The following is a 27,370-nucleotide window of genomic DNA, read 5'->3' as shown; positions in this document are numbered from 1 at the left end:
TTTTACAAACAGCCTCATTTTGGTGAGTTTGTTTGTGTCAAAGTCAGAGAGCCGTGTCTCTCTACAGTGAGAGGTTTTTGTACGGCGGCTCAATGACTTTGTATCACTGTGGTGGACTTTTGGTGGAGGAACCAGACTGAATGTTGGAAGTAAGTCAAACTTTTAAAAACCTTTTCATTTCAGGAGCTATTTTTCTTCCTTTACTTTCTGCACTCTTACCTTTCCAGATTTGTGAAATATTAATCCATAATTTTTACAGAAATATTTTGCACTAAGAGGCAAAGGTTTGCTGTTGGAATAGCAAATTCAAAAGTTAATTGTAAGAAAATGAAATATTGAGTCAGAGGATAAAATCATTATTTCCAGCTTTAATGGTAAAGTAGCATCTTGAGGGCTTGTAGGTTTAGTTCAGTCTGACAAAGTCAGAGAGCCGTGTCTCTCTACAGTGAGAGGTTTTTGTACGGCGGCTCAATGACTTTGTATCACTGTGGTGGACTTTTGGTGGAGGAACCAGACTGAATGTTGGAAGTAAGTTTCTGCACAAATACTAAAAACTATATTTTAAATATTGGAAAATAATGTTTTTTAAAATCTGTTTACAGTCGATAAAATATATATGTATTCATGTTTTTATTTCTCCTCCTTTATCGTGGAGACTAACTCAGAGCAGCTTCACTAAACATTTCTTTACACATTTCTGTCAAACTGAAATTTAAATGACTTGAAGTGTGGAAAAGATAAAACTGAAAAACTGTTCTACAAGATTCATTTTTCATTTTCCACATCAATGATAACTGTTTAAAGCAAATGAAGATTCAGCTATTCAAACAATTGAACAGAGCAAAGATAAAGATCGGTATTTGAAAATGTGCAACATCTCTTTACTGTGTCATGTATTGTTTCAAAGTTTGAAAACTATTTGAACAGTTTGGTAATGATGATCAAAATCACATGAAGAACATTTGATGTTGTCAGCTCATTTTCTGGATTTGTTTCTATTCCACTAAATACTTTAAAGTCATGTATAGTTAGGTTGTTGATGATCTTGATTTGGAGGTTTAAAGATTTGTCCAAAAGTTGACATTTTATTTCCAGTGTATAGTTTGATATATATCAGCTCATTGTGTAGATGATTCTCTCTGTGCTGATTTACATGAGAGGCTTCTTAAAGGGAAGTGAAACAATGTGTGAGTGAGTGACTGGTGGAGCAGAAAAACCATCTGACAGAAACTCCTTAAAGGAGAAAACCAACTCTCACACAGTAAAGGTGTCCAAGTGGCTGCTGGTTGATTGACAGCTGTGTGGTCCCTGTCCTCTAATCTGATTGGTGTCTCCTAGGTGATGTCCGTCCCACCCTGACGGTGCTGCCCCCCTCCAGTGAGGAGCTGCTGAAGGGGAAGGCCACGCTCATGTGCCTGGCCAACAAGGGCTTCCCCTCAGACTGGAGTCTGGCCTGGAAGGTGGACGGCAGCAGCAGCAGCTGGGAGGAGAGCAGGAGCCCCGGGGTGCTGGGGAAGGACGGCAAATACAGCTGGAGCAGCACCCTGAGGCTCCCTGCAGACCAGTGGGAGAAGGTGGGCTCTGTGACCTGTGAGGCCACCCAGGGCTCCCAGACTCCACTCTCAGAGACACTGAGGAGAGACCAGTGTTCCCAGTCCTGACCTGACTCACTGGGACTCTGCTACTGGTTTCACTCTGATACTGATCTCAGTCTGCTCTCTGCTACTCTTTACCTTTCTATCTCGTTCTTTCCCTCACTGTCTAATTACATGTTTCATTGATAAAGTTTTGTTGCCTTTTAAATATTTTATTATTTCAACACAATAAATAACCTTTCATCAAATCAGTTGTATCCATGTCTGTTATTTTAAAAGAAACCAATGTTGATGTCTTCATAGTTCCAAAAGTGTAGAAAGATTTAACTCAGTTTTAAGATTTTAAAATGTCCTGGATATGTCTTGAGAAAGAAATTATAAGTTAATATAATGTCATTGTTAGTATACCTCATTTTTAAAACAAAAAAGTTATCAGATAATCATGAAAGTCACCCAGGAAAGATTGAAGTAATATCATAATTTATTCTAGATTCTTTAAACCTTTTGTGACAGCAGAAACTGCTTCATTAGAGTATTTGTACATTTCGTTTTGTCACAAAGCTGATTATGTTGATATTTTAGGAAGATCAGATATACTATGTATCTCATCCATGTTGAATTGTTTCTAGAAGTGTACAGAGAGTATAATGAATCTGTGTAAACCACAAATCCTGAGAAGAAATAATTGCACTTGAATGATAAAGTTGGATATCATCAGCATATTATATCATCAAAATATTAATATCAGAAATGTGATCCCAAAATATCACATTACTTGAGTTGCATGTAAGAGAAAATGTTTTGCATATACTTCAAATATATGCAGTTATAAGATTTCTTACTATTATTAGGTATTTCCAAGTTGGCTCCTCTAGACTGTTATATACATATGTATATGTGGCCTAATTGACTCAAAAGAATAAATTATAATTGCTTTAACTGACCCCACACAATGTGACACAAGGTACACTTCATATTTTTGGCAACATTGAAACAAATGTCTGTTTTAATTACTTTGACCTTATGAACTTCAATGTTTAAACTTTTTGTCTTGTTTGTGTTGTTGTGTTTTATATATTTTAGAGAGATATGGACCTGTGTGTCTGAAATAAATTAAAATTGATTTAGGCATGAATCAGATAAGAAGATGAGATTATAATGTGATATGAATGGATGGTGTCATCTTGAGTTAGCTGTGTGATTCAGCTGTCTGTGCTCTCTCTGCAGGTGATGGTTAGAGCAACTGGGAACAGCTGAGGATGTTCCCAGTAGCAGGAGGTTATTTAAGTCTGGATGCAGTGCAGCCCTCTCTCTGGCTGACTCTCCACTCTGCTGCAGCCAGTGGCGGTTTTTGCACAGGCGATCCGGGCAGCCGCCCGGGGCGGCATTTTTTCATGTCACGTGGGGGGCAGCACGAGAATTAAAAAAAAAAAAATCCTCTGCGCTGCGAAGCGGTTTTGTGTTATCTATCATTTAACTGTGTGAGGAATTGGCAAATTGGCGTCCCCTGCAGCTGCAGGTGCCCTGCTTCCACCCCCTACTTTCACAATGAAATGGACTAGTCCGTAACAGTGCGGGCGCGAAAGATAAACAAACATGGTGACAGGAGAACTAGGAAGTACACAGAGACGGAGCAAGACGAGTCTAAACCTTTCTTTTATGTCAATGGTCTAAACGCGAAAATGAAACAAAGTTACCCAAGCGGCTCAAATAAAAGAAAAAAGCGAAAAGACATGTTTTCGGCAGTAGCAGGACCTTCATCAGCTCCCGTGGCTGATGATAGTGGTGGTGGTGTCGGTGTCGGCAGCAGTGTCCTGCAGAGTGAGGAGGAGAACTCCCCTTAAAACACTTTGGCCCTTGATGAAGCACTGGAGCATGGTGCTGCTGATGCAAAGTGGCTCTCTATGGAAATGCTCTGACTGACTCCAACAGGGACAGGGTGTTTCCTCTTCAGTGCTGAGAACACTGACTTTATAAACTATTCATGATATAATGCATAAAGAAATTGAGAAATTGGATTGGTTTACCCAAGTTGATTCTGTTGAATTACTAAAACCTATTAAACTGCATAGTCTTCATCACACAGCCAATGTGCATTTGTGCTCTCATTTGAGATCCATACACACAACTACTGTTGTGAAATGTAGAAATTAAAATGCAAAACGACAGATTCTACCAACAAGGATCTTTCCACTTGTTTTATTGATGTAAAATCTTTTTTCAGTGTTGACAGAGAATGAGAGAACACTTGTTTGAGTATGTCGACATTTCAGTAATCAGCCCTAATGCAGAACATCTGTTTCCCTCAAACAAGCCCTGACAAACATGAACAATGTGTGACACAGAGGAACAAGTCATTACAACCACCTGCAATTAACCAGAAACAGTGACATATCCTGTAGCAACATGGTTTTAAAGGAAAGAGCATTACACTAATATCACATGTTTAATTTAAACACAAAACTAAAAGTTCCTCGAGACCAATAAACTTCAACGTTGTTTTACTTTTTTCTCCAGATTGTCTCTTTTATGCAGCTTAACATATTCAGCTCCTTCAAATATAAAGAAGAGAGAGGATGAGAATATTCATTAAAATTACTTCAAACAGGTTAATAAAAATCATGTTGCCATCTCATTTATAAACGTGGCGTACGCACAACAAGGGGCTGAAAATGTGCGTACGCCTCTTCCCACGCAAAGGTTGTGATTTATAAAAAACTTGACGGGAGAATGTGCGGTCCTCCACGTAAACTCTGACCCATACGTACGCACATTTTGGAGACAAAATAGGAATTGGTGACGCAGAAGTCAGACTGCAGAAAGTAAATGGGAATAACTATAAAAGTAAAAAAAATAAAAGTATTGATGCCTCCCTTTTTCACTCCATATCATCCACGTTATCATAAAGAATAAATGCAGCAGTGTTATTTGTGCTTGTACTGAGTGATACTTGTTCCATAATCACCATGTAAAATACAACTCAAATCTTAAATACATTTTTTTCTTAATGTTTAATCGGTGCCGTCTCGCCGTCACATTGTCCTCTACGGAGCATTATCGGTCCAAACTTTAATACTGTTCGTGACAAAACCAGCATGAAGACAATATCTTGTAAATATAAAAATACTGCGGTGACCCCCCCGTGCGTAATGCTGCATGATGGCACTGCTGACACTGCAGGAGGACTACGGTGATGGAAGAATCAGGAGAGAAAGAGACTTCAGGGACCATGATGATGACTGGCTAATATGCTGATTTAGATTCCCTAAAGCTGAGCTCTTGGATCTGTGTACTGAATTGGGTCCAGTAGAGAGGACAACGCGCTGGAACCGTGCCATCCCGGTCCAAATACAGGTCCTCTCCACTCTGGGGGCCACCGGCTGTTTCCAGAGGGAAAAGTCAGATAGCTAAGTGTTTTTTTTTAAGAAATATTATATATAATCTTAAACTTTATCACTAAGGCTTGTTTGGATATAATATATAGTTCTGTTAAATCTTATTACGTCTGGTATATCAAAGCTGTCCCCGAGTGCCGTAATGCCTGCCATTCTGGACGTATTATTAATACATGTAGTTATAGATCAGGTATCCCTACACTGTGCGAGAACAGGCCGAAATTATAATTCAATTTGCAGCAATTCCTGAACGTCTGAGAATTTTTTTGCTTTTTCTGTGCCAGTCATCATGATTCTGTCTGCCAGAGTCATTAACATACTGATCAGCATTCATGAGGAGCTTTGCATTGAGTATTTATGGTTAAAAATGGGCGTGTACAGGGCAGGATAAGAGGCTGATCCACGTATGCACACTTGTAGGTAATCTGTGATTTATAAAGGGAACATTGCTTACAGATGTGCGTATGCACGGTTTTATAAATCTGACTTTTTTTTTGCGTACGCCATTTTGGGCTTTTGGGCGTACGTACACTTATAGTAAGGATCCTACTCACAGTTTTATAAATGAGACCCCTGGACATTATTTCTACAAAGGAAGTTGCTTTAGTATCTTTCAAATATGTTTGTTGAATTGATCACTATGAACATAATTCACGTCCACTATATTTGGGTGACAGCATAAGTGTCAGTAGATAAAAACAGAATTATCTGCACGGCTCCACACATATGAGCAGGTCAGAATATATGTTCTGTAGTTCTTGTAGTTTGGATGAAGTGTTTAAATGCTTGTGTCTTTTATTTCTCTTGGTAAGAGCATTTACTGAAGTAAAATATTTTCATGAACTCCAAACTGTGGATTTAACTTTTCTGTACATGTAAAAGAGGAGTGAGTGGAGCAAGAAAAGCTGCTGCTGATTTGATGACGTGTGACTCTGAGATGAGAAGTCTGAGATGACCAGATGATGCATTTCTTGATGGAAGAAACCAGGAGTTCAATTTACAATGAAATAAATCATGGAGGTACAAGATCTCCACTGTTACTATTGTCTACTCAATCTTTGGAAATACAACTGTAGTGATGTTTTTGTACGACGCTTTTTCACTGTGTGAACAACCACTGACTGTTGATATAGTGATAACTCTGACAGTAGTAAACTGCTGCATCTTCAGTCTGGACTCCACTGATGGTCAGAGTGAAGTCAGAGTTTGATCCACTGCCTGTAAAACGATCTGGAATCCCTGATTGTCGAGTGCTAGTATAGTAAATGAGCAGTTTAGGAGTTTCTCCATCTCTCTGTTGGTACCAGGCTAAACAGTTAGAACTATAAACATTCTGACTGATCCTACAGCTGATGGAGACGGAGCCTCCCAGAGCAGAGCTCACTGCTCCAGGCTGAGTCACTGTGACCTGGCCTCTGGACTCTGAGGATACAGAGACAAAAACATAAAGCAGCATCACGGTTTAGTCGTCTTCATTTCAGAGGGACGGATGTTGATAGAGGAGAGGAGTTTGATTCTCTGGACTTTACCTGTGAAGCAGCAGCAGAGGAGAGTCCAGATGAGGACGGAGATCAAAGTCATGTTTTTGATGAGGAGGATTTCTGTGTCTTCTGTTGTCATGAAGGACAGCTGTCAGTCATCCAGTGTTCAACTCTCAGGACTATAAACTCTCCCAGAGCACTGGAGCATGGTGCTGCTGATGCAAAGTGGCTCTCTATGGAAATGCTCTGACTGACTCCAACAGGGACTTGTGATACTAGTATTTTATTTAGAGTGGAAACATGTTAAAGAAAGGTTAAGGCCAGAAATCTTTGACATTGACAAACATATGAACATTCTTAAGGGGGTGAACGTTTAAATGCATTTTGTTATTTTTCATGTAAATGTTTCAGTGCGTTGTAAAGACAATTCAGCCACTCACCTTGGATGACAGGTGTCAAAAATGTACTTGGTTTTGAGAAGGATGTTAATACCATCCCGTCCCCATATACCACTGAGTCCTCACATACCACCATATCCTCACATACCACAACGTCCCCATATACCACCATGTCCCTATATACTACCAAGTCCTCTCATACCACACACAGGGACAGGGATACAAGGTTGGATAATCAGGGCTTCTCTGACATTTAAAGTGCCTGGTTTAGTTCAAGCTGCAGTCACAATTGGTGGAGATGCTGCTGAGCTTTGAGAGGGGCCTCTGTCAGATGGAGAGTGGAACACATTCACTGCTGTGGTCCATCAGCAGGAGGCTGGAGCGAACGACAGAGGCCATGGACCGCAACTCAGCCCCCCCTCACCACACTAAAACCTACACATCTCTGAGCCGTTTAGTATCCAGCGGTGTTTCAGCAGTGACTCCATCCAGCAAACATCCAGGCAGTCGCTCCAAGAGTCTCCTCACCAGAGGTCAACGCAAACGTGGAGCTCAGACAGCAAACGCTCCTGAAAAGGAAGAACTCTGTTTACTTCTTTTAGTTCTTTTGTTTCTGGATTTAAATTCAAATGGGCACGGTGTTGTATTTGTATTGACATCATTTGAAATAAACACATTTTTAAAGTGTTCAAACTAACTGTGGTTAATTTTACTTCTACAAGGTAGCTTGTATCAGTTGTTTCTTTCCTGTCGTAAGTTTTGAATTTACAAACACAACTATAAAATAAACAGTTTTTAACAAATAATTTCATAGTAACTAATGTCTTACTTTCAGGGAGTGGGGGGGGGGGGGGAATGTGCTGTAAATACGCTACAAACAAAAAGAAAGCATTCATTTGAACTTTATTGTTGAGTGCTACGAATTACCAGAAATCTACCCATAATCCCTTACTGTGTGATGTGGAAATGACAAACAAAAATGTCAACTGTTAGACATCCAATATTAGAGGATATGTAATGTAAATGTCTATTTTCAACTCGTTCTGCACAAAGCAAATATATTAACTTGCAGGTAAGAATTAAATTACTCTAAAATATATATTTAGGGGGTTATGCTAGAGGTGGTATATGGGGACAGAGATCAAAGATAATACAAGATTATTGTTTAAGTTAGTACGTAGATTTTATGACTGTGAAAGATCCCTGTCATAAAATCCACGTACTAACTTCAACAATAATCTTATATAATCTTGATAGAATTTTATCAAACTGAAATCAAGTTTGAATTCGAGGTTTGATGAGTGTCTCGTCTGCTCCAGTAGTAGGATAGTGTTATTGGGTCTTAACAGTCTGAATCTCTTTAGTAACTATTCTGTTCCAGTGTCTGGATTTTTGTTGCTAATGCTTTTCTCTTCATTCAATAAATATTGTAATGGGTGGTGAAGATACAGAACTGTTATGTGTAAGTCTATGTGATTCAAAGATTATTAATGTATACATATTGTGTATTTTGTGTGTGTGTGTGTGTGTGTGTGTGTGTGTGTGTGTGTGTGTGTGTCCTCAGTGAAGTGTATCAGTCTCTGCAGTAGCTTCCAGCTGCAGCAGTCAGTTCAGTTTCTGTTCAGTCTGACTGAGGGAGGTTTTTGTACGACGCTTTTTCACTGTGTGAACACACTCTGACTGTTGATATAGTGAAAACTCTGACAGTAGTAAACTGCTGCATCTTCAGTCTGGACTCCACTGATGGTCAGAGTGAAGTCAGAGTTTGATCCACTGCCTGTAAAACGAGCTGGAATCCCTGATTGTCGAGTGCTAATACTATAAATGAGCAGTTTAGGAGTTTCTCCATCTCTCTGTTGGTACCAGGCTAAACTGTAGGAATCGTAAATATTCTGACTGGTCCTACAGCTGATGGAGACGGAGCCTCCCAGAGCAGAGCTCACTGCTCCAGGCTGAGTCACTGTGACCTGGCCTCTGGACTCTGAGGATACAGAGACAAAAACATAAAGCAGCGTCACGGTTTAGTCGTCTTCATTTCAGAGGGACGGATGTTGATAGAGGAGAGGAGTTTGATTCTCTGGACTTTACCTGTAAAGCAGCAGCAGAGGAGAGTCCAGATGAGGACGGAGATCAAAGTCATGTTTTTGATGAGGAGGATTTCTGTGTCTTCTGTTGTCATGAAGGACAGCTGTCAGTCATCCAGTGTTTAACTCTCAGGACTATAAACTCTCCCAGAGCACTGGAGCATGGTGCTGCTGATGCAAAGTGGCTCTCTATGGAAATGCTCTGACTGACTCCAACAGGGACAGGGTGTTTCCTCTTCAGTGCTGAGAACACTGACTTTATAAATTATTCATGATATAATGCATAAAGAAATTGGATTGGTTGATTCTGTTGAATTACTTAAACCCAATAAACTGCATAGTCTTCATCATTGGCGGCGCTAGGCTATTTTTAGAAGTGCTTCAGCCCCTCTGAAAAATAAAGTCCTCATCATTGTGATTTTGTGAAATTGTTTAGTGCTCAAACCTTATTACTTTTGCAAACCTCATTTTAGCGATGGAATAGGATAAATGACGACAGTCTCAGCTCAGTTGTAGCCTGAAGTAAACAGCCTGTCTGTGATTCCCTGAACGAGGGCGCCTCGCCTACTCTTCAGTCTGCACAGATAACCTTGGGGAATGGTCGTCAGAGTATGGCTACTTTCAACCACTGAAAAGGTATGGCTAATGGAGTGAAAATTAAATCTAATCGAATGAACACGTTAAGTAGGCTGCAGGTGTAGTATTTGTGGAACCAATCTGTGATTCCCTGATCACAATGATGGCAATCATATCTGAATTAGCCTAGCTTATTCACCACAGAGTCCATTTTGTTGTGCAACGTAAGACAAAATTGCTAACTGTAGGCAAATGTAGCTTAGGAGTAGCCTACAACGAGTTTTTAAAGTGTGCTATTAATAGCCCGCCGTAACGGCTTGAGCGCAGCTAAAAATAGCCTAGCGCTGCTGCAACAGTTGCCTCCCTACCAGACACTTTCTTATTTTTAACTGTCAATGCCAATGAAAAATAAATAATTCGACCTGACGGATCATCAGACTCATTCATATCAGAACTGAAACACTGGAACAACAAACCCTGACTCACAGTCTGTTTCCCCATAGATGGATATACGTTTCTTTGTTTTAAAGAAAACAGCCAGGTTCAGGTGATAAAGTATAAGATAAGCCTTTAACATTATCCCACTGCACTGAACAGCAACCCCATATTCACATATGTTATAAATAGGTGAATTCATAACCTTTGGTAGCCTACACGATATATATTCTCTGTTGATTAGTTGATTACAATTGCTTTCTGGTTGACAACACAAAGGAGTGAGGAGAATAGAGAGGGAGAAGGGCAGTACAGTACAATACATATGATACATATTAGTCACTGGCCTCTGATTTATTTCCTGTATTGCATAATATTGTTTTGTGGCTCATCATTAAAGTTGGTCTTCTCAGATTTATTGATGTCTTACTTATCATATAATGTAGTTGTTGTATTAGAGTAAATGCTTTTATTATCAGGCCCAGGCTCTTAAGAAAAAGAGATGTTGGATTTTCCCCATCTGGTTCAGAGGCATTATTAGATTAGATTATTCATCATTTAGCTGTATAACCATATCAGTTTATATCAATGATGTATATGAAAAAGTTGAAAATTAACAGCAGAAACAAACATTAATAATCCTGTCTAAAAATATGTTGAGGCTTATTTTACCAGTTCAAGGTTTGTGCAGGGGCGTAGCTCAACATTCTAGGCCCTTAGAAAAGCATTTTCTATGGGCCCCTCCTGCATCCACAGCTATTCATTCTAGCATTTTGGTACTCAGTCCCCTTTTCCCCCCCAGTCCGACACCTCTGGGTATGTGCTGCAATAATCATGCTTTATAGTTGCCATCTTTTTTTCACAGCAGATGAATTGAATCTGTTGATAGTTTGTCTTAATTGCATGTTTCAATCTGTCTCTTTCCCCAAAACTCACCAGAAGTCATGATTTAAGGGTTTAAAAAAAAATCTTACGTGGGCATGCCCATGGACCCCCCCCTAGCTTAACTGCTATAAACTGCTCATTAGGGACAGAGCCCCCCCAAAGGTCAGATCCTAGAATCACCCCTGGTCTGTGGAGTTTCTAAAATAACCAGGACATTATTTCTACAAAGGAAGTTGTTTTAAAATCTTTCAAGTATATTTTTGGTATTGATCACTATGAAAATAATTCATGTCCACTATATTTGGGTGACAGCATAAGTGTCGGTACATAAAAACAGAATTATCTGCACGGCTCCACACATATGAGCAGGTCAGAATATATGTTCTGGAGTTCTTGTAGTTTGGATGAAGTGTTTAAATGCTTGTGTCTTTTATTTCTCTTGGTAAGAGCATTTACTGAAGTAAAATATTTTCATGAACTCCAAACTGTGGATTTAACTTTTCTGTACATGTAGGAGTGAGTGGAGCAAGAAAAGCTGCTGCTGATTTGATGACGTGTGACTCTGAGATGAGAAGTCTGAGATGACCAGATGATGCATTTCTTGATGGAAGAAACCAGGAGTTCAATTTACAATGAAATAAATCATGGAGGTACAAGATCTCCACTGTTACTATTGTCTACTCAATCTTTGGAAATACAACTGTAGTGATGTGAATTTAACTTCTGATTATCAACACAGAAAGAGAACTCTGTAGTCTTTACTATCAAACAAATGTGTGTGTGTGTGTGTGTGTGTGTGTGTGTGTCCTCAGTGAAGTGTATCAGTCTCTGCAGTAGCTTCCAGCTGCAGCAGTCAGTTCAGTTTCTGTTCAGTCTGACTGAGGGAGGTTTTTGTACGACGCTTTTTCACTGTGTGAACACATACTGACTGTTGGGATAGTGAAAACTCTGACAGTAGTAAACTGCTGCATCTTCAGTCTGGACTCCACTGATGGTCAGAGTGAAGTCAGAGTTTGATCCACTGCCTGTAAAACGAGCTGGAATCCCTGATTGTCGAGTGCTAATACTATAAATGAGCAGTTTAGGAGTTTCTCCATCTCTCTGTTGGTACCAGGCTAAACTGTAGGAATCGTAAATATTCTGACTGGTCCTACAGCTGATGGAGACGGAGCCTCCCAGAGCAGAGCTCACTGCTCCAGGCTGAGTCACTGTGACCTGGCCTCTGGACTCTGAGGATACAGAGACAAAAACATAAAGCAGCGTCACGGTTTAGTCGTCTTCATTTCAGAGGGACGGATGTTGATAGAGGAGAGGAGTTTGATTCTCTGGACTTTACCTGTAAAGCAGCAGCAGAGGAGAGTCCAGATGAGGACGGAGATCAAAGTCATGTTTTTGATGAGGAGGATTTCTGTGTCTTCTGTTGTCATGAAGGACAGCTGTCAGTCATCCAGTGTTCAACTCTCAGGACTATAAACTCTCCCAGAGCACTGGAGCATGGTGCTGCTGATGCAAAGTGGCTCTCTATGGAAATGCTCTGACTGACTCCAACAGGGACAGGGTGTTTCCTCTTCAGTGCTGAGAACACTGACTTTATAAATTATTCATGATATAATGCATAAAGAAATTGGATTGGTTGATTCTGTTGAATTACTTAAACCCAATAAACTGCATAGTCTTCATCATTGGCGGCGCTAGGCTATTTTTAGAAGTGCTTCAGCCCCCCTGAAAAATAAAGTCCTCATCATTGTGATTTTGTGAAATTGTTTAGTGCTCAAACCTTATTACTTTTGCAAACCTCATTTTAGCGATGGAATAGGATAAATGACGACAGGCTCAGCTCAGTTGTAGCCTGAAGTCAACAGCCTGTCTGTGATTCCCTGAACGAGGGCGCCTCGCCTACTCTTCAGTCTGCACAGATAACCTTGGGGAATGGTCGTCAGAGTATGGCTACTTTCAACCACTGAAAAGGTATGGCTAATGGAGTGAAAATTAAATCTAATCGAATGAACACGTTAAGTAGGCTGCAGGTGTAGTATTTGTGGAACCAATCTGTGATTCCCTGATCACAATGATGGCAATCATATCTGAATTAGCCTAGCTTATTCACCACAGAGTCCATTTTGTTGTGCAACGTAAGACAAAATTGCTAACTGTAGGCAAATGTAGCTTAGGAGTAGCCTACAACGAGTTTTTAAAGTGTGCTATTAATAGCCCGCCGTAAAAGCTTGAGCGCAGCTAAAAATAGCCTAGCGCTGCTGCAGTTACCTCCCTACCAGACACTTTCTTATTTTTAACTGTCATTAACAATGAAAAATAAATAATTCGACCTGACGGATCATCAGACTCATTCATATCAGAACTGAAACACTGGAACAACAAACCCTGACTCACAGTCTGTTTCCCCATAGATGGATATACGTTTCTTTGTTTTAAAGAAAACAGCCAGGTTCAGGTGATAAAGTATAAGATAAGCCTTTAACATTATCCCACTGCACTGAACAGCAACCCCATATTCACATATGTTATAAATAGGTGAATTCATAACCTTTGGTAGCCTACACGATATATATTCTCTGTTGATTAGTTGATTACAATTGCTTTCTGGTTGACAACACAAAGGAGTGAGGAGAATAGAGAGGGAGAAGGGCAGTACAGTACAATACATATGATACATATTAGTCACTGGCCTCTGATTTATTTCCTGTATTGCATAATATTGTTTTGTGGCTCATCATTAAAGTTGGTCTTCTCAGATTTATTGATGTCTTACTTATCATATAATGTAGTTGTTGTATTAGAGTAAATGCTTTTATTATCAGGCCCAGGCTCTTAAGAAAAAGAGATGTTGGATTTTCCCCATCTGGTTCAGAGGCATTATTAGATTAGATTATTCATCATTTAGCTGTATAACCATATCAGTTTATATCAATGATGTATATGAAAAAGTTGAAAATTAACAGCAGAAACAAACATTAATAATCCTGTCTAAAAATATGTTGAGGCTTATTTTACCAGTTCAAGGTTTGTGCAGGGGCGTAGCTCAACATTCTAGGCCCTTAGAAAAGCATTTTCTATGGGCCCCTCCTGCATCCACAGCTATTCATTCTAGCATTTTGGTACTCAGTCCCCTTTTCCCCCCCAGTCCGACACCTCTGGGTATGTGCTGCAATAATCATGCTTTATAGTTGCCATCTTTTTTTCACAGCAGATGAATTGAATCTGTTGATAGTTTGTCTTAATTGCATGTTTCAATCTGTCTCTTTCCCCAAAACTCACCAGAAGTCATGATTTAAGGGTTTAAAAAAACAAATCTTACGTGGGCATGCCCATGGACCCCCCCTAGCTTAACTGCTATAAACTGCTCATTAGGGACAGAGCCCCCCCAAAGGTCAGATCCTAGAATCACCCCTGGTCTGTGGAGTTTCTAAAATAACCAGGACATTATTTCTACAAAGGAAGTTGTTTTAAAATCTTTCAAGTATATTTTTGGTATTGATCACTATGAAAATAATTCATGTCCACTATATTTGGGTGACAGCATAAGTGTCGGTACATAAAAACAGAATTATCTGCACGGCTCCACACATATGAGCAGGTCAGAATATATGTTCTGGAGTTCTTGTAGTTTGGATGAAGTGTTTAAATGCTTGTGTCTTTTATTTCTCTTGGTAAGAGCATTTACTGAAGTAAAATATTTTCATGAACTCCAAACTGTGGATTTAACTTTTCTGTACATGTAGGAGTGAGTGGAGCAAGAAAAGCTGCTGCTGATTTGATGACGTGTGACTCTGAGATGAGAAGTCTGAGATGACCAGATGATGCATTTCTTGATGGAAGAAACCAGGAGTTCAATTTACAATGAAATAAATCATGGAGGTACAAGATCTCCACTGTTACTATTGTCTACTCAATCTTTGGAAATACAACTGTAGTGATGTGAATTTAACTTCTGATTATCAACACAGAAAGAGAACTCTGTAGTCTTTACTATCAAACAAATGTGTGTGTGTGTGTGTGTGTGTGTGTGTGTGTGTGTGTCCTCAGTGAAGTGTATCAGTCTCTGCAGTAGCTTCCAGCTGCAGCAGTCAGTTCAGTTTCTGTTCAGTCTGACTGAGGGAGGTTTTTGTACGACGCTTTTTCACTGTGTGAACACATACTGACTGTTGGGATAGTGAAAACTCTGACAGTAGTAAACTGCTGCATCTTCAGTCTGGACTCCACTGATGGTCAGAGTGAAGTCAGAGTTTGATCCACTGCCTGTAAAACGATCTGGAATCCCTGATTGTCGAGTGCTAATATAGTAAATGAGCAGTTTAGGAGTTTCTCCATCTCTCTGTTGGTACCAGGCTAACGCGTGATTGCTGCTCCAAGTATAAACATTCTGACTGGTCCTACAGCTGATGGAGACGGAGCCTCCCAGAGCAGAGCTCACTGCTCCAGGCTGAGTCACTGTGACCTGGCCTCTGGACTCTGAGGATACAGAGACAAAAACATAAAGCAGCGTCACGGTTTAGTCGTCTTCATTTCAGAGGGACGGATGTTGATAGAGGAGAGGAGTTTGATTCTCTGGACTTTACCTGTGAAGCAGCAGCAGAGGAGAGTCCAGATGAGGACGGAGATCAAAGTCATGTTTTTGATGAGGAGGATTTCTGTGTCTTCTGTTGTCATGAAGGACAGCTGTCAGTCATCCAGTGTTCAACTCTCAGGACTATAAACTCTCCCAGAGCACTGGAGCATGGTGCTGCTGATGCAAAGTGGCTCTCTATGGAAATGCTCTGACTGACTCCAACAGGGACTTGGATTACTCTGATGATGCTGTTCATCAATGGATCAATCACTTTATCAGAGCAATGATTTGGATATTTCAATAACACTATGACTTCTTAATAAATCATCAAAATGTTAGATTTAGGCTTCCCAGGACCAGCTGGAACATATAAAAGAAGTATTTTATTCCCTATGACATACAGGCATTGAACTCAGAATGACTGCATCAGAGAACACTTGTTATTTTTTAAGATTTGATCTCTTGTATTTTTTATAAGACTTATTTGCTGCCACCTTCCCATTTGTACTATTTTATATTGTATTTTGCATATTCTGTATGTTTTTAATGATGTGCTGTGTTATGTGCATTGTATGAACATTTGCTGTACTCTGGGAAAAGCCAAAGACAAATTTTCACTGAGGTGGACAATAAAATTAATCTAATTTCTTCTGTAATTGAACTTAATTTGAAATCAATATGAATAAAAAGCATGTTTTCTATGAATCTGCAGCACTGTGTTATTGTCAGTTTTCTTTTTATCTGACAAGATTTAACAAACAGCCTCATTTTGGTGAGTTTGTTTGTGTCAAAGTCAGAGAGCCGTGTCTCTCTACAGTGAGAGGTTGTTGTACGGCGGCTCAATGACTTTGTATCACTGTGGAACACGTTCGGTGGAGGAACCAGACTGAATGTTGGAAGTAAGTTTCTGCACAAATACTAAAAACTATGATGTAAATATTGTAAAGTAATGTTTTAAATTCAGTTTACAGTTAATGAAATATCTCTTAGTATTCATGTTTTTATTTCTCCTCCTTTATCGTGGAGACTAACTCAGAGCAGCTTCACTAAACATTTCTTTACACATTTCTGTCAAACTGAAATTTAAATGACTTGAAGTGTGGAAAAGATAAAACTGAAATACTGTTCTACAAGATTCTTTTTTCATTTTCCACATCAATGATAACTGTTTAAAGCAAATGAAGATTCAGATATTCAAACAATTGAACAGAGCAAAGATAAAGATCGGTATTTGAAAATGTGCAACATCTCTTTACTGTGTCATGTATTGTTTCAAAGTTTGAAAACTATTTGAACAGTTTGGTAATGATGATCAAAATCACATGAAGAACATTTGATGTTGTCAGCTCATTTTCTGGATTTGTTTCTATTACACTAAATACTTTAAAGTCATGTATAGTTAGGTTGTTGATGATCTTGATTTGGAGGTTTAAAGATTAGTCCAAAAGTTGACATGTTATTTCCAGTGTATAGTTTGATATATATCAGCTCATTGTGTAGATGATTCTCTCTGTGCTGATTTACATGAGAGGCTTCTTAAAGGGAAGTGAAACAATGTGTGAGTGAGTGACTGGTGGAGCAGAAAAACCATCTGACAGAAACTCCTTAAAGGAGAAAACCAACTCTCACACAGTAAAGGTGTCCAAGTGGCTGCTGGTTGATTGACAGCTGTGTGGTCCCTGTCCTCTAATCTGATTGGTGTCTCCTAGGTGATGTCTGTCCCACCCTGACGGTGCTGCCCCCCTCCAGTAAGGAGCTGCTGAAGGGGAAGGCCACGCTCATGTGCCTGGCCAACAAAGGCTTCCCCTCAGACTGGAGTCTGGCCTGGAAGGTGGACGGCAGCAGCAGCAGCAGCAGCAGCAGCAGCTGGGAGGAGAGCAGGAGCCCCGGGGTGCTGGGGAAGGACGGCAAATACAGCTGGAGCAGCACCCTGAGGCTCCCTGCAGACCAGTGGGAGAAGGTGGGCTCTGTGACCTGTGAGGCCACCCAGGGCTCCCAGACTCCACTCTCAGAGACACTGAGGAGAGACCAGTGTTCCCAGTCCTGACCTGACTCACTGGGACTCTGCTACTGGTTTCACTCTGATACTGATCTCAGTCTGCTCTCTGCTACTCTCTCTCTCTCTCTCTCTCTCTCTCTCTCTCTCTCTCTCTCTCTCTCTCTTTCTGGCATCAGACCATAATTAACCGAAATAACAATGTTTTATTTGTTGTAATAATTCTTATGCTGTTAATGCTGTAAGACAATAAAACATGATTCATATAAAAGAAGTCTGCATCTTTATTTAACAGTTTCCTTCTCCTATATGTTTAGATATAGAAGTTTATAAAATAAATCTTTATTCAGACTCACAAGTAGGTCCATATCAAGAGATGTATAAAAATATATAAAAATATACATTCAAAATACAACACATTTGTCATTTTAAGGATTTGTGTACAAGTGGTCCTGCCAGTGTTTTCTGAGTTTAGATGACATAACTCATATCTCAGTAAGATTTATGGTGATGGTTTCATTAATAAACTCCAGGATTACATCAGAACTCTTTGAGGCTGACCTGACAGTTTCTCTGTTTAACATTATTATCTGAATTCAGGTATGAACATGGTGTGAATGGGTGGATGAAAGGGGGACATTTTTATGAAATTATTTAAAAATGTAGTCTTTGTTATGCAATACAGTTGTTAGAATGCATGAATATCTTCACCTGAGATTTAAATGAAAATGGTTTTAGAGTTTGAAATGAATACCTCAATAATAATAAAAACAAAAAAATGTATGAAAATATCAAAAGTCTACATGAAGGTGCATTGAATGTACATCAAATACTAAACCTTAAATCAAATGTATGAAACTTAATATAAACTGATGGAAACAGTCTTACTGTAATACATTATTTTACTGTTTCACTGAAAGGAGTCTTAGCTTGTTGGACAACTCTTGATGTGTTTCAATAAAATATAACTTTAAACCCTTTAATTAGTTTAATTCTAATTATTATAGTTATGTTTTAATTTAGAATGATTTCATTCAATTTAACATTTAAGATAATTCTTAAATACTCAATTGTTGTAAAAATAATTTGTCAAAAGACTGAGAAAAGATATGTCATTATCTGAATCATGGTATTAACCTGTCTCATTAATTGAGAATTAATCTAATTTACTCAACGCTCATTGGACCTGACTTTGAGGGCTCTGTTTCAAAACCTGCCAGAACAAACATATCAATAAAATTACTCACTTTTGGAAATTCTATATGTGCATGATTGTGTTACACTTTTCTTGTTCTTGTATTTGTTATGCTGTATTAATATGTATGTCTAGTGTTGTTGTTTCTGTTCAGCTGTTGAGTCAGATCAGTTCCTCTCCAGCTGAGGAGGTTTTTGTACGACGCTGTATCACTGTGTGAACGGCCAACTGTTACTCTGCTGACAATAATAATCTCCTGCATCTTCAGTCTGAACTCCACTGATGGTCAGAGTGAAGTCAGTTCCAGATCCACTTCCACTGAAACGGTCGGAAACTCCAGACTGACGAGTTGTAGCATAGCTAATTAAGAGTTTAGGAGATTCTCCAGGTTTCTGAAGGTACCAGTGAAGGTAGTTACTAATTCCTGAACTGGCTTTACATCTGATAGAGACAGACTGTCCTGGAGCAACAGACTGAGATCCAGGAGACTGAGTCAGGATGATTTCTCCTGATGAACCTGGAAAACATGAAAAAGAACAGAAGGGTTATTGAGACAAATCCAGCTTGGAGAAAGATGATCAACATCTAAACAGAAGAGTCTCATTTCTTTAACATGGAGAAGAGATGGAAGAAGGTAAATGCTGCTTGTTCCAGTGTTTCTCCATCATAGCAGAACATCATTGAGGTGAACCTGGTTGCATCCTGAAGCAAAGTTTTCAGAAGAGAGTCTCACCCTGAACAAGGAGCCCCAGGGTGGCCAGCAGTAGAATCAGTGACATCATCATCATGCTGCCGGCGTGTCAGTGTCTCTGAAAGTCCTGGACAGTCACTGATCAACACTGGCCTCTTAACGGCTGGGAGCAGAGAGGCAGGACACATATGCAAACACACAGAGTCAGTGAACTGTAGCTGTCCTCAACATGTCATGCTGTTTCCCCTTTTACTTTGACTAATTAAATGTTTCACTACATAATGGGCTATGGATGAATGGTCAAATCTTGTCATAAAAACTTCATTTAGATTCCACCAAGCAAGTACAGAAAGTCGATTCTGTTTGTGGGTATTTTACATCTAGAGTTAGTTTTTACTACAGGTGGTTAACGAGGTACCAGATATCTATTCAATACACTCCTGAGTGTGGGATGACAGGATTCATAGCAGGAAATTGGTTGTGATAATGTTTATTCATTCTGCAGATAATCATTTAGTGGATGATTGAGACAATGGATTCTGTTTCATCGTACTTTATTTCTTTTAGCCAGGGAATCTACTTTAATTTAAATACTTAATTTAAGTTTGGTAAAAAGGTGAACTCCAATGTCTATAATTGATACTTTTTAAAAATTGAAAAGGGGAGAACAGACAGACAGAAGAGTTGCTTTAATGACTGATCACATGATGGACATAAAGAAGAGAACATGTTTTGTCATGTATAATTGAGAATCATCGGCGTACAGGCTGTTTGATGGTGGTGTCACTCTGAAAAGATGCTTGAAATGCATTTCCTATTAATTATTAAATTTCAGTTAATACAGTTTTCCTATGATTCTGTTGACCTTGTTGACTTTTGACTTATTCATTGTTAAACTTTGGCCCACTATGCCTCGAGCTAAGATGAGGATGATCATTTCTACATTTCTTTCATCTATTTAGACTGTTGTTACTCCATTTCTACTTGTCTTTCACGTCCATGAACCACTAACAACAGGTCCAGAGGGTTGTTCAGAGGCTTTTACCAGGTCCTTGAAGAGATCGCATATCACATCTGTCTCAATTTTTTCACAGGCTCCCGAGTAAATTAAGAATCAATTCAAGATACCTGTTATCAGTTTAGAGCCCTACATGGTCAGGCACCCTCCAATATCAATGAGATTATACAGGCCTATATAAATAGCTCATAAAGACTCAATTTATTTTTTCTCACTACAGACTTATAAGTGAAGTTGACTGTGGCTCTGAAGTCAGGAGTTTTGGGAGTGTGTCCAGTTGGACACTGTGAAAACCTTTGATAGGGAACAAACAGTTTAGTGTGGCTTTTGTAGTTTAGCATTTTTAATTATGTTTTATGTTATATTTACTTTTATGTTTTATTGAAAGCATATTGAATGTTTTATAAGAATCTTCCCTTGCATCCAAAAGGAAAAGCGCTACTTTTAGTGTCGATAAAGGAAATTCATGGTTAACAAAGAAGTGTGTGTGTGTGTGTGTGTGTGTGTGTGTGTNCAACAGGGACTTGGATTACTCTGATGATGCTGTTCATCAATGGATCAATCACTTTATCAGAGTATAGTAAATGTTAGATTTAGGGTCCCATGGACCTGCTGGAACATTTACAAGAAGTATTTTATTCCCTATGTCATACAGCCATTGAACACAGAATGACTCCAACAGGGAACACTTGTTGTTTTATAAGATTTGCTTTCTTGTATTATTTATATAACTTATCTGCTGCTACCTGCCCATTTACACTATTGTATATTGTATTCTGTATATTATATGTTTTTAATGGTGTGCTGTGTTATGTGCATTGTATTTACCTTTGCTGTACTTTGGGAGAAGGCCACTGAGGTGGACAATAAAGTCAATCTAATCTAATGTCTTCTGTCTTATTTAAATTAATTGCAAGAGAAGAAATCACAGTCATTTAACATATACCAAAAACATGCATTAAGGAAATCTGCAGCACTGTGTTATTGTCAGTTTTCTTTTTATCTGACAAGATTTTACAAACAGCCTCATTTTGGTGAGTTTGTTTGTGTCAAAGTCAGAGAGCCGTGTCTCTCTACAGTGAGAGGTTTTTGTACGGCGGCTCAATGACTTTGTATCACTGTGGTGGACTTTTGGTGGAGGAACCAGACTGAATGTTGGAAGTAAGTCAAACTTTTAAGAAACTATTATTTCAGGAGCTATTTTTCTTCCTTTACTTTTTGCACTACTAACTTTCCATATTTGTGAAATATTAATCCATAAGTTTTACAGAAATATTTTACTCTAAGAGACAAAAGTTTGCTGTTGATATAGAAAAAAACAAACGCTCATTGTTCATTGTAAAGACAATGAAAAATTAAGTCAGAGGATAAATCATTATTTCCAGCTTTAATGGTAAAGTAGCATCTTGAGGGCTTGTAGGTTTAGTTCAGTCTGACAAAGTCAGAGAGCCGTGTCTCTCTACAGTGAGAGGTTTTTGTACGGCGGCTCAATGACTTTGTATCACTGTGGTACACGTTCGGTGGAGGAACCAGACTGAATGTTGGAAGTAAGTTTCTGCACAAATACTAAAAACTATATTGTAAATTTTGTAAAGTAATGTTTTAAATTCTGTTTAAAGTCGATAAAATATATATATATGTATTCACGTTTTTATTTCTCCTCCTTTATCGTGGAGACTAACTCAGAGCAGCTTCACTAAACATTTCTTTACACATTTCTGTCAAACTGAAATTTAAATGACTTGAAGTGTGGAAAAGATAAAACTGAAAAACTGTTCTACAAGATTCATTTTTAATTTTCCACATCAATGATAACTGTTTAAAGCAAATGAAGATTCAGCTATTCAAACAATTGAACAGAGCAAAGATAAAGATCGGTATTTGAAAATGTGCAACATCTCTTTACTGTGTCATGTATTGTTTCAAAGTTTGAAAACTATTTGAACAGTTTGGTAATGATGATCAAAATCACATGAAGAACATTTGATGTTGTCAGCTCATTTTCTGGATTTGTTTCTATTCCACTAAATACTTTAAAGTCATGTATAGTTAGGTTGTTGATGATCTTGATTTGGAGGTTTAAAGATTTGTCCAAAAGTTGACATTTTATTTCCAGTGTATAGTTTGATATATATCAGCTCATTGTGTAGATGATTCTCTCTGTGCTGATTTACATGAGAGGCTTCTTAAAGGGAAGTGAAACAATGTGTGAGTGAGTGACTGGTGGAGCAGAAAAACCATCTGACAGAAACTCCTTAAAGGAGAAAACCAACTCTCACACAGTAAAGGTGTCCAAGTGGCTGCTGGTTGATTGACAGCTGTGTGGTCCCTGTCCTCTAATCTGATTGGTGTCTCCTAGGTGATGTCCGTCCCACCCTGACGGTGCTGCCCCCCTCCAGTGAGGAGCTGCTGAAGGGGAAGGCCACGCTCATGTGCCTGGCCAACAAGGGCTTCCCCTCAGACTGGAGTCTGGCCTGGAAGGTGGACGGCAGCAGCAGCAGCTGGGAGGAGAGCAGGAGCCCCGGGGTGCTGGGGAAGGACGGCAAATACAGCTGGAGCAGCACCCTGAGGCTCCCTGCAGACCAGTGGGAGAAGGTGGGCTCTGTGACCTGTGAGGCCACCCAGGGCTCCCAGACTCCACTCTCAGAGACACTGAGGAGAGACCAGTGTTCCCAGTCCTGACCTGACTCACTGGGACTCTGCTACTGGTTTCACTCTGATACTGATCTCAGTCTGCTCTCTGCTACTCTTTACCTTTCTATCTCGTTCTTTCCCTCACTGTCTAATTACATGTTTCATTGATAAAGTTTTGTTGCCTTTTAAATATTTTATTATTTCAACACAATAAATAACCTTTCATCAAATCAGTTGTATCCATGTCTGTTATTTTAAAAGAAACCAATGTTGATGTCTTCATAGTTCCAAAAGTGTAGAAAGATTTAACTCAGTTTTAAGATTTTAAAATGTCCTGGATATGTCTTGAGAAAGAAATTATAAGTTAATATAATGTCATTGTTAGTATACCTCATTTTTAAAACAAAAAAGTTATCAGATAATCATGAAAGTCACCCAGGAAAGATTGAAGTAATATCATAATTTATTCTAGATTCTTTAAACCTTTTGTGACAGCAGAAACTGCTTCATTAGAGTATTTGTACATTTCGTTTTGTCACAAAGCTGATTATGTTGATATTTTAGGAAGATCAGATATACTATGTATCTCATCCATGTTGAATTGTTTCTAGAAGTGTACAGAGAGTATCATGAATCTGTGTAAACCACAAATCCTGAGAAGAAATAATTGCACTTGAATGATAAAGTTGGATATCATCAGCATATTATATCATCAAAATATTAATATCAGAAATGTGATCCCAAAATATCACATTACTTGAGTTGCATGTAAGAGAAAATGTTTTGCATATACTTCAAATATATGCAGTTATAAGATTTCTTACTATTATTAGGTATTTCCAAGTTGGCTCCTCTAGACTGTTTCATACATATGTATATGTGGCCTAACTGACTCAAAAGAATTACTTATCATGGCTTTAACTGACACCACACAATGTGACACAAGGTACACTTCATATTTTTGGAAACATTGAAACAAATGTCTGTTTTAATTACTTTGACCTTAGGAACTTCAATGTTTAAACGTTTTGTCTTGTTTGTGTTGTTGTGTTTTATATATTTTAGAGAGATATGGACCTGTGTGTCTGAAATAAATTAAAATTGAATTAGGAATGAATCAGATAAGAAGATGAGATTATAATGTGATATGAATGGATGGTGTCATCTTGAGTTAGCTGTGTGATTCAGCTGTCTGTGCTCTCTCTGCAGGTGATGGTTAGAGCAACTGGGAACAGCTGAGGATGTTCCCAGTAGCAGGAGGTTATTTAAGTCTGGATGCAGTGCAGCCCTCTCTCTGGCTGACTCTCCACTCTGCTGCAGCCAGTGGCGGTTTTTGCACAGGCGATCCGGGCAGCCGCCCGGGCGGCATTTTTTCATGTCACGTGGGGGGCAGCACGAGAATTAAAAAAAAAAAAATCCTCTGCGCTGCGAAGCGGTTTTGTGTTATCTATCATTTAACTGTGTGAGGAATTGGCAAATTGGCGTCCCCTGCAGCTGCAGGTGCCCTGCTTCCACCCCCTACTTTCACAATGAAATGGACTAGTCCGTAACAGTGCGGGCGCGAAAGATAAACAAACATGGTGACAGGAGAACTAGGAAGTACACAGAGACGGAGCAAGACGAGTCTAAACCTTTCTTTTATGTCAATGGTCTAAACGCGAAAATGAAACAAAGTTACCCAAGCGGCTCAAATAAAAGAAAAAAGCGAAAAGACATGTTTTCGGCAGTAGCAGGACCTTCATCAGCTCCCGTGGCTGATGATAGTGGTGGTGGTGTCGGTGTCGGCAGCAGTGTCCTGCAGAGTGAGGAGGAGAACTCCCCTTAAAACACTTTGGCCCTTGATGAAGCACTGGAGCATGGTGCTGCTGATGCAAAGTGGCTCTCTATGGAAATGCTCTGACTGACTCCAACAGGGACAGGGTGTTTCCTCTTCAGTGCTGAGAACACTGACTTTATAAACTATTCATGATATAATGCATAAAGAAATTGAGAAATTGGATTGGTTTACCCAAGTTGATTCTGTTGAATTACTAAAACCTATTAAACTGCATAGTCTTCATCACACAGCCAATGTGCATTTGTGCTCTCATTTGAGATCCATACACACAACTACTGTTGTGAAATGTAGAAATTAAAATGCAAAACGACAGATTCTACCAACAAGGATCTTTCCACTTGTTTTATTGATGTAAAATCTTTTTTCAGTGTTGACAGAGAATGAGAGAACACTTGTTTGAGTATGTCGACATTTCAGTAATCAGCCCTAATGCAGAACATCTGTTTCCCTCAAACAAGCCCTGACAAACATGAACAATGTGTGACACAGAGGAACAAGTCATTACAACCACCTGCAATTAACCAGAAACAGTGACATATCCTGTAGCAACATGGTTTTAAAGGAAAGAGCATTACACTAATATCACATGTTTAATTTAAACACAAAACTAAAAGTTCCTCGAGACCAATAAACTTCAACGTTGTTTTACTTTTTTCTCCAGATTGTCTCTTTTATGCAGCTTAACATATTCAGCTCCTTCAAATATAAAGAAGAGAGAGGATGAGAATATTCATTAAAATTACTTCAAACAGGTTAATAAAAATCATGTTGCCATCTCATTTATAAACGTGGCGTACGCACAACAAGGGGCTGAAAATGTGCGTACGCCTCTTCCCACGCAAAGGTTGTGATTTATAAAAAACTTGACGGGAGAATGTGCGGTCCTCCACGTAAACTCTGACCCATACGTACGCACATTTTGGAGACAAAATAGGAATTGGTGACGCAGAAGTCAGACTGCAGAAAGTAAATGGGAATAACTATAAAAGTAAAAAAAATAAAAGTATTGATGCCTCCCTTTTTCACTCCATATCATCCACGTTATCATAAAGAATAAATGCAGCAGTGTTATTTGTGCTTGTACTGAGTGATACTTGTTCCATAATCACCATGTAAAATACAACTCAAATCTTAAATACATTTTTTTCTTAATGTTTAATCGGTGCCGTCTCGCCGTCACATTGTCCTCTACGGAGCATTATCGGTCCAAACTTTAATACTGTTCGTGACAAAACCAGCATGAAGACAATATCTTGTAAATATAAAAATACTGCGGTGACCCCCCCGTGCGTAATGCTGCATGATGGCACTGCTGACACTGCAGGAGGACTACGGTGATGGAAGAATCAGGAGAGAAAGAGACTTCAGGGACCATGATGATGACTGGCTAATATGCTGATTTAGATTCCCTAAAGCTGAGCTCTTGGATCTGTGTACTGAATTGGGTCCAGTAGAGAGGACAACGCGCTGGAACCGTGCCATCCCGGTCCAAATACAGGTCCTCTCCACTCTGGGGGCCATCGGCTGTTTCCAGAGGGAAAAGTCAGATAGCTAAGTGTTTTTTTTTAAGAAATATTATATATAATCTTAAACTTTATCACTAAGGCTTGTTTGGATATGATATATAGTTCTGTTAAATCTTATTACGTCTGGTATATCAAAGCTGTCCCCGAGTGCCGTAATGCCTGCCATTCTGGACATATTATTAATACATGAAGTTATAGATCAGGTATCCCTACACTGTGCAAGAACAGGCCGAAATTATAATTCAATTTGCAGCAATTCCTGAACGTCTGAGAATTTTTTTGCTTTTTCTCTGCCAGTCATCACGATTCTGTCTGCCAGAGTCATTAACATACTGATCAGCATTCATGAGGAGCTTTGCATTGACTATTAATGGTTAAAAATGGGCGTGTACAGGGCAGGATAAGAGGCTGATCCACGTATGCACACTTGTAGGTAATCTGTGATTTATAAAGGGAACATTGCTTACAGATGTGCGTATGCACGGTTTTATAAATCTGACTTTTTTTTTGCGTACGCCATTTTGGGCTTTTGGGCGTACGTACACTTATAGTAAGGATCCTACTCACAGTTTTATAAATGAGACCCCTGGACATTATTTCTACAAAGGAAGTTGCTTTAGTATCTTTCAAATATGTTTGTTGAATTGATCACTATGAACATAATTCACGTCCACTATATTTGGGTGACAGCATAAGTGTCAGTACATAAAAACAGAATTATCTGCACGGCTCCACACATATGAGCAGGTCAGAATATATGTTCTGTAGTTCTTGTAGTTTGGATGAAGTGTTTAAATGCTTGTGTCTTTTATTTCTCTTGGTAAGAGCATTTACTGAAGTAAAATATTTTCATGAACTCCAAACTGTGGATTTAACTTTTCTGTACATGTAAAAGAGGAGTGAGTGGAGCAAGAAAAGCTGCTGCTGATTTGATGACGTGTGACTCTGAGATGAGAAGTCTGAGATGACCAGATGATGCATTTCTTGATGGAAGAAACCAGGAGTTCAATTTACAATGAAATAAATCATGGAGGTACAAGATCTCCACTGTTACTAT

At 39.1% G+C, this 27,370-nt stretch overlaps 6 gene segments (V, D, J or C); 2 read left to right on the top strand and 4 right to left on the bottom strand.

The window, feature by feature from the left end:
- Positions 1 to 89: 89 nt before the first annotated feature.
- On the top strand, positions 90 to 17,466 carry LOC116055685. The segment is given in 3 exon segments: positions 90 to 149; positions 1,339 to 1,460; positions 17,248 to 17,466. Coding segments are annotated over 2 exon segments (267 nt in total).
- Positions 6,071 to 6,611, bottom strand: LOC116055664. The segment is given in 2 exon segments: positions 6,071 to 6,412; positions 6,520 to 6,611. Coding segments are annotated over 2 exon segments (414 nt in total).
- LOC118493338 lies at positions 8,510 to 9,009 on the bottom strand. The segment is given in 2 exon segments: positions 8,510 to 8,850; positions 8,958 to 9,009. Coding segments are annotated over 2 exon segments (375 nt in total).
- On the bottom strand, positions 11,724 to 12,237 carry LOC118493337. The segment is given in 2 exon segments: positions 11,724 to 12,078; positions 12,186 to 12,237. Coding segments are annotated over 2 exon segments (375 nt in total).
- A 1,350-nt stretch (positions 17,467 to 18,816) lies between the features above and the next one.
- On the bottom strand, positions 18,817 to 19,454 carry LOC118492928. The segment is given in 2 exon segments: positions 18,817 to 19,124; positions 19,341 to 19,454. Coding segments are annotated over 2 exon segments (363 nt in total).
- Positions 19,455 to 21,738: 2,284 nt separating this feature from the next.
- LOC116041746 lies at positions 21,739 to 23,001 on the top strand. The segment is given in 2 exon segments: positions 21,739 to 21,863; positions 22,676 to 23,001. A coding segment is annotated over 1 exon segment (252 nt).
- Positions 23,002 to 27,370: the final 4,369 nt, after the last annotated feature.

The sequence above is a fragment of the Sander lucioperca genome, chromosome 16 (assembly GCF_008315115.2).
Source record: "Sander lucioperca isolate FBNREF2018 chromosome 16, SLUC_FBN_1.2, whole genome shotgun sequence".
NCBI lineage: Eukaryota > Metazoa > Chordata > Actinopteri > Perciformes > Percidae > Sander > Sander lucioperca.
Note: the sequence above shows the minus strand (reverse complement) of the source record. Positions and strands in the feature narration are given on the sequence as shown.